This window comes from Atta colombica, unplaced genomic scaffold, assembly GCF_001594045.1.
Source record: "Atta colombica isolate Treedump-2 unplaced genomic scaffold, Acol1.0 scaffold126, whole genome shotgun sequence".
In the NCBI taxonomy this organism is placed as follows: Eukaryota; Metazoa; Arthropoda; class Insecta; order Hymenoptera; family Formicidae; genus Atta; species Atta colombica.
In genome coordinates this window covers 1,144,770-1,162,014 of record NW_017259213.1, presented here as the reverse complement: position 1 = coordinate 1,162,014, position 17,245 = coordinate 1,144,770, and the positions used below count along the sequence as shown (strand labels likewise).

General features: G+C 33.8%; 1 protein-coding gene across 1 annotated transcript in view; it reads right to left on the bottom strand.

The window, feature by feature from the left end:
* The window catches only part of LOC108694904 (box A-binding factor-like), a 39,988-nt gene that overhangs the window by 17,182 nt on the left and 5,561 nt on the right, over positions 1 to 17,245 (bottom strand). Inside the window, exon 4 of the mRNA XM_018204601.1 lies at positions 4,961 to 5,450. Coding sequence (XP_018060090.1) covers positions 4,961 to 5,450 — 490 coding nt within the window. The remainder of the gene's footprint in view (positions 1 to 4,960; positions 5,451 to 17,245) is intronic.

The window sequence follows — 17,245 nt, the reverse complement described above, 5'->3', positions numbered from 1 at the left end:
ATATATATATATATATTTTTTTAAGGCATAAGCGTATATACTTTAAGTCAAATATTTAGAGCGGAAATTATTCCGCCGTGAGTTTCTTCCAATGACAATGTATCTCTTAACATTACACGATAGATACATTACGTCTTGCGACTTCGAAAAGTCCCGCACGAACTGGGATCAAAATCACTTGTTCCGTAGCTCCCCTTCGATTGACAATCGGCGAGAGGAAATCGTCGATAGTGGTGTCTTTATTCATGCGCCGCGACGCCGCCACCGCGACGAATAGGAGGAAGTTAAGTGGACGGGCAATTTCTCTGCGACAACAAATAGTAATGCGAATGGGAAAGGGCGGTGGCCACATGACGCGATTCCCATGTATCTCGCTGCAAGCCACGAGTCTTGGAGAGAGTCCTACGTTTGCGCATCCCTTCTTGTCTCCTCGGCAAACTTTTCGCCCGAAGCTATCGTTCTTTCGCCGATCAGGGTGCGATTGTATCTTCGCCTGCACGATTGCATAACAAAATAAACATCAACGCGTGACTAAAATTAACGTCGTGTCGAGCGACACGGAATAGCCCTTTCCATTCACGCGTTGTCGTTGACGAACACCACATGAATTAATTAGCGAAAAGTCTTCTAAAATCTGATTATGTAGCTCCAAAATCTAATTATCATCATACGCGAGAAATGGGATATGAAAGCGATAAACCCTCATCTACGACTAGGAAAATTACACCTAAATTCTAAAGTGTTCTATATTGAAGTGCAAAATGCAAGCAAAATTATATTGTAGGTAAAAGAAAGTTTACTTTCTTTTACCTACAATATAATTTAGAGCCTCATATTATCAATCATATATATAGATCATGCAACTATCTAAAATTTTTTTCGGGTACAAATAACAAAGGCAGATATAATATATCAATGAGAAGAATATAGGACTTCGCGGAATTATCCATAAGAAAGATCAAAAGAAAAGTGAATCTCAGCCTTGTAGCTGTAATTAATAAACGAGACGTTTGTTTTACAAGCGGACTACTAATAAAAGTATTCAACGGCATGAGTCGTCGCGCTCTGTTCTCTCCATCCACATCCTTTGTTTCTATTTCCATCTATGGACCACACCAGCCTCCAACCCCGCTGAACTCCGCAGTGTTCTCGCGTCGTTGTCCCTCTCGCGTTCGGCGGCTTTTCGTGTAGCGCGGATACACGCCTACAACGGCTAGAGGCAGCCGCGCTGGACGTAGGTACGTAGGGACCTAACGGACAGATCCGTGTTTCCATGGAAACCCACCTATCTGCGTCGGTTGGACCTATACTGCCTGCTGCCACCCTGATAAGCGGCTTACTCTCATGGTTCTCTCTACTCTTCTTCGCCGAAGCATCCCCCGACCCCCCTCCAACCACTCCATCTCCTCGACACTCTGCCCCCGACACCCCGTGTCTCCCGCCACCGAACCCCCTTTCGAGCGGTGGGTGAAAGAGAGCGAAATGGAGAAAGATGGAACGGGAAAGAGAGGCGAGGTGATGCTGCTTTCCACCGAATCGTGCCGCTAAAGGAAAGCGACGCGAAAGCTATCTTCGTCTATCTTTCTCTTCTCTTCCTCCTCCTCTCTCTCTCTCTCTCTCTCTCTCTCTCTCTCTCTCTCTCTCTCTCTTTCTGTCCTTGTTCTATTCTATACTCACGCTCTATCTTTCTCTCTCTCTTGCTTTTTCAGTAGTATATACACACCCTCATCTCCGCCTTCTTTCCGCGATCTCTTTTCGTCTACGCACATTCTGTGGCATACTGGAAAATTTATACAGTCAATTACCGACCCAGCAACACGACCTTCGAGAATGGAATATCACGAACACGAAGGGAATTCTCTCTCCAAAACCGTTGCTTCTTTCTGTTTGGCACGCTATGGTCCATCCTCCGAGATTTTCCATTCGCTAGGTGCTTAGGAAATGTCGATTCTCTGCAGGGGGACATTCCAAGCTTCGTTCAACCACGAAAGGCATAATGAGTAATCGCGATTGTTCTTGTTATCGAAGCTCTATCTCGTGCATCCGATGTCGCGAAAATGTTCCGCAATCCCGAAGCGAACAAAACACGCTTCCTCAATTGTCCATTACAAGAACAAAGTTCAAAAAAAACGTTGCTTATGTTTTGTAATAAACGTGTGTATTAACGAATGTATACAATTGTTTATATAACATTTGAATTTTTTATATTCATTCGGAAACTTAAAACTTGCAAGGGATATGCATTCTCGTGCGTGTTTTTCCAACTTGCTGCGGCTATAGTTAAGAAGCCCCGAGATTGCTCGACACATTCATATGGCTTCAGTCGATGCATCGATTTGCATGGCAATCAATAACGGTGAATATGACATCCATGTGAAATACTTTTACAGTGACAAATAGCAAAGTACTTAACATACTAATAAATCTGTTAATCCCTAAATTAATCTTTAAATAATCCACATATGAGCTAATAATGATAGTTTTTAATTCGCACGCAATACAAGGGAAAAAAGGGTTTGCAAATTGAGCAATGCTAGGGGCGTAATAGAACGTAAGGGAGACACAAAATAAAAAAGAGGGATTTATTTTATGTGTGTACAATAGACTTTAAAAGCTTTTCTTGCTGTTGAATGCGCTGTGAATATCAAATTGCTAGGTAATTTAGGTACATTACATTTCCTTCGTTTTAAAATATTTACTTCGAGTTACAATCTAATAAAAGAGAAATCAGGCTCGTTAAAATATTAAAATTTAATATATTTAAGAAAATAGAAAAATTTATTTCAAAAATAAAAATTTATCATTTCTGATTATATTAAAAGCAATTTGATAAATAGATACATATATTCAAAATTTGATATTTAGAATAAAAGAGGAATCAGATTCGTTAAAATATTAAAACTTAACAAATTCAAATATTAAGAATTAACAAATTTAAGAAAATAAAAAAATTTGTTCTAAAAATAAAAATTTATAATTTTTATATTTATTAAAAATGTAATAAATATATATTTTCAAAATTTGATTCAGAATTAATTGTGAATTAAGTGTGAATGTCGTTATAAACTTTATATAAATGCTTATAACTTTTTTACATCACAAATGATTTAAAATTTAATTAATTTATTTATTAATAACAATTTATTTCTTGCACATATAAAAATGTCCGAAAAATTAAATCAATCTATTAGGAAGCGGAAAAATTACAATTTTCAATGGAGCCTTCCCTTAAGCGCAAAGAGATTATCCGACGGCGTTTGTTGAATGAATGTGATGCAAAATCTGTCACACTGTTGTAACGCTGAGTCGCACAGATTAAACACTCGTCTTTTATTTCAATGGATTAGCTGGCTAGATCGATCACCATTGGAAACCTCGCTCATCTTTTCTCCGTTTCGCGATATTTCATAGTTCATTAACGCTTTTTTCCGCGAGAAGCATTTTCAGAACCGTATTAAACACGATACGGCTAATAACACAGATACCAAGAACGGTACGGCTGTCGCCACCTCACGATTACGTAAAAACTTTTCCGCATGCACATCAGTATCGAACCGTGCGAATCCCTTGCTACGACTCGAATACGTACTATACATTCGGTCTCATTATTGCCAATAACTGAGCCTACCGTTATTCTCGAGTAAGAACGTGCAGACAATTCTATTTCTTTTTTCAAGTAAAATATTTCTCGCAAGTAGGATATAGTATTTAAATTAATTACTACGAATGATTTGTTAAAAATTCAATATGCTTTATTCGATCTTAACTCCGATTCGAGAATTTTAATTAACCATTCTTGAAGTATTATATCTATGATTTGTGATTATTCCGATATCACTCCCAATTTTATATAATGTTGCATGCCGTAACCCATTGACCGTCATAAAATATCATGCATAGACTTTTACGCATCAGTTTCAGTTCAGTTGAGTTCAATTTTCGATGCCATGGGTATCAGAAAATATATACAGTGAGAGCAAAAAGTATTCGTATCAGGAAATTTTTTATAAAAAGTTTTATTTGTAAAAAATAAACATTAATTAGCAATTTTATACAATAAATATATTCTGTTTTAACAGCAATGTTTTAAGCAAATGAACTTCGCATATATACCTGATTTTAGAAGCTAAATTTCTCGATTACGAATATTTTTTGAGCATTCAAACAAGAATTTTTAATTTTCCCTTATTTTTCAGATGATATATTTTCTATAATTAATACACATCTTTTCGGTATATATAATTTTAAGAAACATACTCTATTTTATTCTTCATGAATAAATTAAATTGTTAATTACCCAGCAAGAAAAGATCGTTCAACACAAATTAAACGTCGAATTGACGTCGAATTTGTGTTGAAATCATCGTATCGATATCGATTCGACGTCAATTCGATGACTCATTTCTCGCTGGATAATATTTACTTTTTAAAAATAAAGTTTTTTTAAAAAATATTTTCTCTGTACGAATACTTTTTGCACTCACTGTATCTTACTTTTCAAATCAATCGCAAAGAAACACAGATTTTACCGTTGACTTAAATTTTACCGCGTAAAGTTTAATATCTTGTTGACAATTATTACCGTTTAATGAATAAGTTTATGATTATGGTAAAAGTTTGCAGTTAATCTTATCGAAAAAAAAATATAGATTTATGATTTTTAATTGTGATTAGATTTGTGTGTCTATAAAAGCTCCACCAATGTAGATTAACTTTAACTTGATTTAATTTATTTGTCATCCTTTTCCTAGTTCTAAAAATTAAAAAAAATAATTAAAAATTAAAAATCAAATTGCGATTAATATTAATCTACATTGATAGAAATAGACATTAGACACACGAATATAATCATAATTAAAAATTTAAATTTATTTTCGATAAGATTAATTTGTAAAGTTTTGATGGAACTGAGTCTAAGCAGCGAAATTTGAACTCGTCTTGAAAGAAGATAAGAGTTTACCTTGTGGGAATGCGGCTGCCAATCCATGCTCGAGCGCATGATGCGTATGAGCGTGTGGAGTGAGGGCGAAATGCGACGGCAAACCGGGATGTGCACCGGGATGCGGATGTGAGTGAGGATGCGGATGGGTGCCAACTCCCATCGGATGACCGTGTGGATGGTATTGATGAGGGTTTCCGGTCGAGGCGCAGGTTGCGCCCGCCGCTTTCAGGTAACCCGCCATATTCAGGCAGCCCGCAATACGAGAAACCAGTTCACCCGCCACCGCGCCGTTGTTATCACGCTCCCTTATCGCGTGACTCCCTTCGTTCTGGTTGCTCGGCCACCAGCTGTTCTCTACCCGATGAACAGCGCTGTTCGCGTATAATGATCGTCTTGCGCTGTCCTCCGATAGAAAGTCTTGGCGTGAAGTCTTGCGCTGTCCTCCGATAGGAGGTTTTGACGTGAAGTCTTGTGGCAATACACTGCCGTAATGATAATCTTCCTTTATCTGTAAAAGAATCAACGTTTAGTAAAATTTCACATGATTGTCGGCTTTTGCAATTTTAATTTTGTTAGCCGTAAGATAGCCGATTAATCGATTTTGTTAGCCGAAGTGATAATTAATTGAACTGATTTGTCATGAAAATTGCAGATAAAGAGCTCTAACAATCTTTCTTAACGCTTGGGAATAAAAAAAATAAAAGTAATAGAGTTCAACGTCTCAGATTTGAAAATTTTCTAAGTTTCCATGGATTTAAATTCTATCTAGACAGAAACTCATTGAAAATTATAAAACTATTCCAAAACTCTGAGGAGAGAAAATTTTAATTTTTGAAATATATGGAATAAAAGTGGAAAGTGAAAAACCATTGTGGTCTTTCATTTGTGCATGTCGTATTTTCATTAATAACACAAATCGTGTTTCCCTTAATACACATAATTTGATTTTTCTATCCTTTACTGCATAATCATTCTTGTCATTCTTGTTCAAGTTAATTTTCATCACATTTACAAGTAAACAATTATTATAAGTAATTTTGACGTACTTTAATATCTTTAGAAAACATATGTAAAATGTGTAATAAAAAAAAATATCATTATTCAATCAGGTGCTATTAGTATTTGAAAGAAAAAGATGCGCAGGACACGAGTGATCTAATCGTGTGTACTAAGGATTAATTCGAAAGTACAAAAAAGAGACCTTAATCCATCTTCCTTTCTTAATCCTATAGGAACAAGTGTTGCAAATTTGCAATGTTTACTTTAAAATTAAATTCAGGACAAATTCAGAGTAAATTCAAGATCTGTGCAAATTATACTTAAGAACTGATGTTGAAAATGTATGTAACATTGAACACTAAAGTACAGTATATTACTATCTACTTTTATTCACGAGAAATCTATACGTCGACATATACACACACACACACACACACACACACACACACACACACACACGCACGCACGCGCACACACATTATAAAAAATAAACTATTAATTTTAATTTAAAGACGTATAGAGGATTTTCTGAGTCATACAAAAATGTTAACAAAAATTTTAATACTTTTGCTTAGAAAATCTATTATACATCTTTTTTATTTTATTTTATTTAAGTTAAAATTTTAATTTTTTTACAATAAAGTCAAAAATTTTACTTCTTTTTCAAATTTTGAGAAATTATATAATATATTAATTTTTATAAAAATATGCTACTATCTTACACATGACATGTGTAGCTCCTTTTCATCCTTGTAGTATGGCGACATCACAATATATTATTTAACGTTAATGTAATTTAGTTAACGTTATATCTTCGGCAAAAATTTTGAAAGCAGTGGATCGATTCGGTGATATGTTCGAAAATAAATTTTCGAAAAATTTCGAAGTGTATATTGTGCCAATTGTTGAACAAAGAACTTTTTTTCTAAAAGGCAGAAAAATTGTAGAGATATTGCAAATAAATTAATGAACTATGAATAATGAATGAACAGTGAATTTGTTAAAAACTTGTTAAAAATAAGTATTATAGAGATTCGTATATACTAATTCGTTCGCGATACAAAAAGAAAAATTTTGAATAATTTTTTTCATTATTTATTTGCTTTATTTATATTTTTAGAGATAGCAAAAGAGACTTGCCGCTCAGTACAATTAACTCACAATCTGTAGATCCACGTTCAATCCCACCTAGACGGTTTTTCATGTTTAAGCCGAAAATTACTTTATCTGATGATTAAGAGATCTTTGATTATCAGTTCCGTTCCGATCCAACGTTTAACTGTAGATCCTATATATCCACTGATATTATAGTTGAACATTAAGCTAACAACCTAATTGCGAAAAAATCTATTGTTATTGAAATCTCATTAGAGATGCTACACGCAGGAGTTAAAAAAATGTATTATTACTATAACAAAAAAAGAAACAATCGAAACAATCAACATTCGTTGAAACTGTTCCAGCAACCTTATTCTGTAACTTTTAACGCAGGTTTCATTATCATTGTAACGTCATTGTAACAGCATTTTTATCATGATATTTAAATATGCTCGTTTAAACAGATTTAATATCTATATAGAGATTCCGTTTTTGAGATTACTTTTTAATAAAATAAAATCCTATCATCTATCAAATCCTATCAGCTATGTATAATATTGATGTTTTCCACACGTATTTATTTCGAGTAATTCTTGAAATTTTGTAAAATAATTTGTATCAATGTAAGAATTGCAGTTGTCTTATGAAACATCTATGACATGAATTACGCTAATCCTAATCGGAGGAGGGGAGTATCCAACAGAAACAATCCAATTTTTTTTAATCTAGTAGGAACGTATTTAAATGTATCTCATTCCAAAATGAAGAAGATAAAATAAATTTTTTTTAAATGGCGATTTTTGAAAATTTTATAAAATTAAAATTTTGAATTTTCCATAAATTTTTCATTATTGATAATCCGCGAAAAAAATATTGCACAAATCAGTTTAATTTTGATTTGAGATATACATTTTTATAAATAAAAAATTGATTGTCTATACTTCAGATGACTAGGATTGGTGCAATTCATATCGCAGGCATTTTATAACATGGTATACGATGCGCAACTCTTATAATAGCTGTATGTCCGATATTTATTGTGTATGTACGTAAAATCTATAGTGCATGTAATATATGCTAGAAAATATCGAAACACAACCAATATTGACGCACACCACTTCAAAAAATTTGAAGAATTACTTGAAGTACAAATAAATACGTAAAAAAAATCTCAATACTTTTTTTATTTTAATTCCTAAAAATCTCTCTCTCTCTTTCTCTCTCTCTCTCTCTCAGAATATATTTTAACTATTCATTTATCCAAAACGTATCATTTGCTAAAAGGAAACATTTTATTACGCAACGCTGATCTACCTTGTGAATTTGATGATGTATGATGTATTAATACGACAAAGCGTTGACATGAATATCCCAGGGAACTTTTTTTTCGTAGCTCGACTCATCAGATCTTGCCGCTAATTTTCTTTTTCTCTAATGTCCAAAATAGTATTCTATGTATCTTCGGTTAGATACAAGAAGGAGATACAACTAATGATTTAAGAAAGGAAATAAGGGGGTGTAACTTCAAGTAGATTGGTCCCTGTCGATCGACGTTAGCATCGGTGTTAACGAAATAATTTCGCACAAGTTGTTTAAAGAAAATGAAATCGAATACAGTCGATGAATCATGCCAACATCACTTTGACAAAATCACACTTAATATCTGTTCTCATATAATAATATTTAACATCTATCACTGTATTATGCACATCACTACGATCCTCACTGAGACACTGTTCTGCAGTTACTGATTTATTCCTTCACGCCTGGAACTACACATTCCGAATCTATAATTTTCTTTTATTCCGCTGTCTCTCAACTGTCACTTTTTTCTACCTGATACCAATAGAAGACAGGTTTCTGTTTTCTTGAAAAAGAAAACTGACTGGTGGTGGGGAGCGCATAAATGGCTAGTTTTGTCCAGTTTCGGAACACAAATGGAAACATCATGACGAATCCGAACTACGAAAAGGCTTATTAAATAATTTAATCATTAGGTTATAACCTTTACTTAAAACAAAGATGAGTGACATATGTAAATTATTTTGCAATAATTGTGAAGTCCGTGCGAATCGATCGTTTACGAAATTCGTTAAGAAAAAACAAAATCACATTAATCGACATTGATCAATATGTTAATATCACGGTTCAACATACATAATGATGAAAAAATACGACTGTTGGCTCGATTGGTTCGATTATCTCTTTACATAACATGAAACGCGGCGAAAAGTTGGAGTCTAAAGGTTTATTCTTTGTGATTAAACTAGTGTACTTAAAATGAAGTAGATAATTTGAAATTTAGCAAAAACAAGGTAGTGTTAGTGTATCTAATGAGCGACAAAGAGCAGATCTAACGTACTGTTAAATCGACGGTCACCGTCACGTGCTAAACCGGAAGTATCTGATGGAGTGGGGAGGAAGCGTGCCGAAAAGTCGGCTTTAGCCGCGTGAAACTTAACTCGGCGCTAAACGCTTAAATAAACTTCGAGATGCGTTTTTATCCGGCCGGGAAAGGGAGACGCGACGGGGAAAGGAACCGGGAGGCAGACGCGCCACGTAGGTAGGTATGTTTACACGGGGGCATTATGGCGGATAATGTTTGTTATAGGCGTCTATGCCGCGCAGCCGCGAGAGGCGAGACTATCCGACGTTAAAAGGCCAGCTTGGCCGATCCGCTTACGGCGGATGAGGCTTAAATTGAGTGAGAGATAGTGAACTCCCTGTGCAACGAGTACGACGCGCGAATGCCGCGTGCGGCTGTTGCACATGTCGTTGCGCATCGTCTGTTCGTTGATAATCTAAGCGACAACCCCGTGATAATTCTTATATAGATACTCGCGCTTATGCTAACAACAAGTAAGAGAGCGTTGCGATGTATTGTATGATAAGGTTTGGAGTCATATCCCCCGGCAAATTCTGCCGTAGATAGGTACGCATCTCTCTGGTTGGTGAGAGAGAAAATAACTTCACGCCTGCTGTCTTAGATGGAATTTACTTGATGCTTCAAACACTTCGAAATTGACTTTGATTGACCGATCAGAAAAATTTTATTAATTCTCAATCAAAGAAATCTCGATCATATTTAATATCTAAATTCAACAGCTATCATAACTTGTTTCATTCCTAGTTAGGCATAATTCAATTTTAAATACATGGATATTTATTGATTACTGGAACACAAGAGAAGTTTTACAAATCTATTCTATATATCGATTGCTTCAAAGTATTTGTAGCATCAAGTGCTTCAGTCTTCTATGAGTTGTAGATTAGGTTAATGCTACTGTTTCGATTTATCATATAACGCAATTTTAATAGATATAAAATTCAAGTCAGCACGCGATTGTAAATGAAATCTTTTAAATGTTTAAATTAAGGAAATGATAATTATTTGCAGAACATTTAATTGTATTCGATTTAAATATATCGATTATGTTGCAATAGTGAGAGCATTACGAATAAATGAGGGAATCTCTAACATCGTTAATGCACTCGACTGTATATTATCTATCGGTTACCAAGAACTTACGTTTCGTTAAATCAAAACCGTTTCTGTAATATTCATTGAATTACTCGACTTGAGTTGATTTTTTATTCTGTTTCCTGAATATATGTATACTACATTTAAATCCAGAATTCATTTCTTAATATCCTATATGTAAATAATTTATTAGTCTACATTAATCTTATGACATATCTATAGGATGGAGTTGTAATAGTTGACAGAATAGAGTTTAAAGTTGACACAGTTCTGATGCTAAGATGTCGCAGTGAGTAAAAGTAAAATCACTATGAGAGAGATTTGAAGATTTACAGTTCGGAATTAAATTTTGATTCTAAAATACATTATGCGCGAATTATGACTTGCACGCAATACTTATCGCGCGATTATGTAAGTTCTTGTTGACAATTTGCACAATTGGTGCGTGTATAGATACATAGTAAATAAATGTTAACTTGACTAACGAAATGAATTTCACGAAACTTTTACAGATTATTACGTGATCCTTTAATGTCATCATAATTATAATTCCGAGAGTCATAAGATATGTGTCTCCCATATAAATAAATAAGTAAAGATAACAGTTACGATTGTCTTAATTATGTTTACCTACAACGTTTACCTAAATGAAAAAGATAAGGTAGATAATGCTGTTAAAATTCTTTCTATTACTCTCTATTTTTCTCTTTGAATGTTAAAAGATTGTAGAAAATCTTTACATACCTAATATCCCTAGGGACACAATTCCTGCATGGAAAAAGCTAGATGTCTGTAAATGTACGTATTTTAGAATATTTTTCTAATATTTGACACGAAAATGAAAAAGTAAGTCAATGAAATGTTTCAATCGATATGATTAATACAAATAAATGAAATATATTCTTTCATTATGACTCACTTCACAGCGATATTATTTTTTTGCGATAAAATTTTTTGGCATACGGTAAAATATATTAAGGCTGTCCTGACTGTCCATCACGAATATTCAGATTGACGTCAAAAGCGAAAAAACATATAATAAAAATTCTTGCAAAATATATTAAAATAGAAATATATTTCAATAAAATAATATTTACAATTGATACAGTACATTTGTAAAACATATCGAAAACCCTCCTTTTATTTCGGAATAAAATAAAATTTATATTTATTTGAATTCGACAGTTGTTATATCTTGTTTCGTTTTCTGTAACTAGGTGTACAATTTAATTTCAAATATGTGGTTATTTATTAAATACTGAAATACAAGAAGAATTTTCAGTCACTTTATATAAATCTATTCTCTGATTGCAAATTTTTTTTTTTAAATACTCACATTTTTTAATTAATTTGCAAGAATTTTCTTTATATTTTTTTTTCACTTCTGATGTCATAATCCAAGATGACTGCCAAGTGAATAGGAGCCTTAAGTACATTTATTGTTACACTTATTGTTAATCTTTTTTCCAATTTCGAAAATAGTTATTCATTGATTATCAAAATATAAAAAATTTACAAATCTATTGATTGTGAATGTCATTTTATAAAAAATATTTACGTTTTAATATAGTTTGCAAGGATATGCTTAATTTTTCATACTCTTTCATTTGTGCAACATCACACTTTAGATTTCGATAAGGTTTCGATCGCATGAAAACTCGAAACTCGAAATCGATAGCTTCCATGTACGTGATCTTGTGATTGGACGGCACGATCGATATTCGATTTCACTGGTTTATCGGTGTTACTTCCGCGAAAATCGTGCCGGCGACGTTAAACACCTCAAAGCTCGCGAAAGCCGATTAGCGTCGTCGCCGTCGGGACGATTTCGGTGAAATGCGAATACTACCGGAAAAACTTTGACATCCTCTCTACAAAGGGGGTGGAAGTACGGGAACGATTGTCCAACGATTAAACATCGAGGACGATTTCGCATTCTTTAAAAGCGGCTCGAATCGTTACGCTCGTTTATGGGTTAATCCTTTCGCTGTAAAGGACGATCGTGGTACTCTAATATGTCGCCATAGTGGTATTTCCAAAATAATCCTCTCACGTTAATTGGATTGAAAAGAGCTGACGGCTTGTGATTTCAGCAACCTTCCTCAAGGTAGATATTAACATTAATCTCTGACGGCCCGTTAAACGTAACTTTTTTTTTTATTTCAACGATGATTATTAATGTTGACGAATGTTAAATCACTTCTATTTCCCGATTAAAAATTAACTGCTCTAATTAATATTTATTAGCAAGAGTTTGAAGAAGATTAATTATTTTTAAACTCTAAAAAGTCATTCTATATTCTAGAATTAATATAGTTATACAATCTGTTTAATATATTTGTAAATTTAATTATTTTATATTATTTATAATTATTTTATAACATATAATATAATTTTTTTTCAATCAAATTGATGATAAAAAATTTCGACAAAACAATATCACATTATATCATATATACGGAAATAAATTTATGTAAAAATTAATGAACTTTTATTATCTTCAAGCATTTAAATTTTAAATGATTGGATAAATTTTTTAATAATACTCTTTAATTTTCTTAATTGATTCTCTTTCGTTCTCTACCAATTTGAATCGGAACTTTGCAATTAATTACATAGAGTCTGTGCCTCTCAAATATAACTTTAAGTTTGATTTTTCCTAAATCTGATAAGAGTGTAAATACATAAGGCGTCATTTCTGCGCATGTATATAGTTTGAGTAAATCTCTTTTAAGTGAATCGAAAGTTAATCAATTCGCGGATTAAGAAGCTTGCGATGGGGTAAGAATCACGTATGATTCAGCAAGCAGTCTTATACTCAAGTAGCCGTCGCGGCCGCCATTGCGTGGCACGAGCACAACTCGTTATCGAGCTAGAAGGGGTTCGATAAATTGAGAGGAAAGAAAGTTAACAAAGAAACTTCCTACGGATGACAACCGGTTCGAGGGAAGTCAAGATGGGTAGCGAAACGGATCGCGGAAAGTCGTACGAGCTTCGATTTGCACACCGTAAGTCGCCATTACTAAAGAATCTTCGCTTCCGTCGCTATCCTGGGATTATTTGTTGAATATCTGAGTGCAACCTTATGCATATGTATTCTAACTATTCAATCATGACAACATAGTTATAAACATATTTATAAGTATATAGGGTGACTTCAGATTTCTTATTCAAAGTAAGTAAATTTGGAAGTAAATTCTACAAGCACTGAAATAAAAAAATGTTATATAAACAAAGATCTTTAAACGTTTCATTAAAAGTTATAACGAAAATATAAAATATGTAAAAAAAATTGTTTTATCTACGTTTATATTTTAAATTGCCGTTCGCATGTCAATATAAGAGACAAGTCGTTATAATTTTAAATTTCTTTTCCTTTTTTCGAGGAAGAAAACCTTGTAAAGATTTCTTCTCTTAGCAAAAACAATGACAAATTTAACAAGCTTAGTGATATGAGCAGCAGAATTAAAGAATTAGATGAGTAAAGAAAAAAATATAAATTTTGAATGATATATAGGAGGTACAATAATTACATTTGTCTTTAACAAATTCGAGCTCGACTTATCACTTTTATAAAAATATCTAAAAATAAAGTCTATCTAATGAAATTTAATATCCCATCTAATATATTTTTAATAATAATGCCTAATAATGCCAATAACAATCGATATCCGAGAGATTTTGCAACATGAAATATAAACATGGTTTTACAATTATAAAGAAATATTTCCCGAAAGATGACTAGTTCCGATTCACGAAGTGAATTTTGAAGAGAAACACAATAACAAGGAACAAATCAAGAAAAACGGACCAACGTAAGAACCTTGATGATGACCACTTTTAACGGAGTAGAAATAGACGGGACATTAAAACCACTGAATTGTAGCACTCAGGGGAAGAAAAAATAAAATGGGGAAAAAGGATGGAGACTGAGAAAGCGAGGAGAAATGAGGAGGGCTCGTGCAAGCAAGTTTGCGCAAGACTCTCGACGAATGAGAGGAAGAAGGGCCTCGTGCGGCTAAAAAAATCCATATAAAAGTGAAAAGAGGACCGGATAGGGTGACTCGTTCGAAGGGGAAGACGGCGGAAAGGAAAGGGGAGGAAAGACAAGAGGAAGAAGGATGCAACGAGAGAGAAAGAGAGGCGCTCGTTACGAGTTTGCGCATTTTATTCCTCCTCCCGTGTTCAAGCTCCGCCCTGATGTTTTCCCTCCTCCGGCTTTCCTATCCGCCCTTCGATTTCTCCTGTACCGCCGGGATCGTACTTTGTCGGCATCTCGACTCGCAATTCTGCCATCTAAACAACGGACATAGCAAAACACGCGCACCGTGTATATTGAGAAAATAGAAAATATTGCACGAGTATATAATAATACATTGTCTTAACTTATCGCGTTTTAAATTTCATACAGTTCAAAAGTAGTCTTACTGTAGCAATATTCGCATTCTTAATTATTACTTCGCAAATAATAAATTGATAAACCTTTCAATATTAGTGCTAAAACATACGATACTGCCTAGCAAAAATGTTTTCCAAGCCCTCGAATCAAAGCAATAAAGTTGCAGTTAACTTGCCAAGACAAACGCGTTCTTTTTATTGCTGTCTTTTTTTTGGACAGAAGTATTGAAAATTTATATCTAAGATTAGAAATTGAATAACCATTTTTAATAAATGAGAACGAAATGCAAAATTATTAACATGGAAATCATTTATAAATAGCTTAAGGAATTTTGATAATTTTCTGAAAACATTGATAATTAATCAAGGCAGTTAATATCTATTCAATATTATCTTACAGAATCCAATATATGTATATTAATATCCATATGATTTGTAATTTATTAGTCTTAGATGGATGGGAATGACAATTATTTGGCAATTCATCAAGCTTAGGAATTTTTATGAATCGAGATATAAATATTGTATATATCGAGATTAACATAACAGAAAAATGTAATATGCGCTAGATTTCTAATAAATTTTATTAGGAATTGACAGGTTGATATAGGGATTCTTGCTTTATGCTTTATCAGAAAAGTAAAATTTACTGTACTTTTCTGTACTAAATAAGTAATCGTCGTATAGCTATACTGTAAGATACTTTTCATAAAATAAGTTTTATGTTATTGCAATTTATTATTACTTCTTAATAAATTATCATATTATTACTTCTTTATAAATTATCATCTAATTAGAATTAATTTACTTTATCAACGGGCATATTGCTTTAGCGCTCACAAAATTTACTTTATTGCGCGATAAAAGTACAAGATGTCTTGAAAATCGTTCGCTTATATTCGAGAATAGTATGATTCATTTTACCATAAGATAATAATTGAATGATAATACTTGACTGAATTTAATATAATATATTTTTTATGTTACACCTTCGATATTTTTTACTTTTAGGTAAGTAAAGTTTGTCATAAGTTTAGAAAAAAACAGCCAGAATATTTTTACTAGACTTGTAAGATTATTTATTCTTCTTCGTGCTACCAGTCAAATAATTGCAGACGTCAACTAGGAAATTATAAAATTTATAAAATTATTAATAGCGAATCTTCTTGGAAAGTAGGTATTTTTGCGAATCGTTCTATAATCATTTTCGCATCATTTATCTCATCAACTTTATTACTTTCATTCGAGTTCCAACAGCATATTCGTGCAACCGGTTTACGGGCGCAAACATTTTTTTGGCCTCCACTTCATCTCATACCCTCCAAATTCCGAAGATATCGGTTGAACTACTTTGCAAGCTACGTATCAGCGAACAGGAATTCTCCGCTGATGTCTGCATCGCAGACAATCAAACATCTCATTCTCTCATGGAATGTTATTTCGCCATGCGAGTTATATCTTCCAATAGTATCCTCGTTGGCTACAAGTAGCACAATATAATCGTGAAACTTCATTCAAACATGTAAATGCAAAGAGAGGCGTGGTTATTTATCGAAATTACCCGCGACAGCTCGCCCACCATCGTCGAACAGACATCGTCGGCAAGCGGCAATTTTGTAAGAATACAAACAGTAAATAGAATACGAGGTAAATCATAACGCTGGCATTTTTATACCGTACTCAACTGACCGTGTATTTTACGATACATTCCGGTGTAATTCACGATTCGTGTAAGTGCTCGTTAAATTCTAACGCCACCCATATTCGCCGCTTGCTTCCCTAACGTCTCTTTGCTATTCACGTTAAAATCTTCAAGCCGCCTTCGCGTTTGCAAACGCATCGTTTTACGACTGTCTGGTAACGCCATCGCGAATCTTCGACGGCATTCGCGATCCTCTCGATTGATCGACGATCGAAAGGCGAATCGAAAAAGCAAAAATGAAAAACATCGATAGATATTTCGAACAGCGTTTTCTCAGCTGTCAGATATAAAAAAAAATTGTGTGAGTCTCACGGTCGCCTTTGTCGTATCTCCCGATTCCTCAGTTCGCGCTGAACGGATTCGTCCTAAGAAAGATCCTCTTCTTCTTTTTTTTTTTTCTTTCATTTCCCCTTCGTTTTTTCAAAGGATCATTCTCTTCTCATCCTCCCGCTCTCACTGTCTTCGCGAGGCTCACGGGAGCGGCGGTCGATAATAAACGATATGCGTCACACAGGCTCGCGAAATATTAAATACAGTCGCGCATTTATGACGGCTCCGGTGAGAAAGAGAGGGCCCGATCGTTGGGCCCTCGGAACTTAGTGGGGGAAAAAGAATCAAGAAGAAG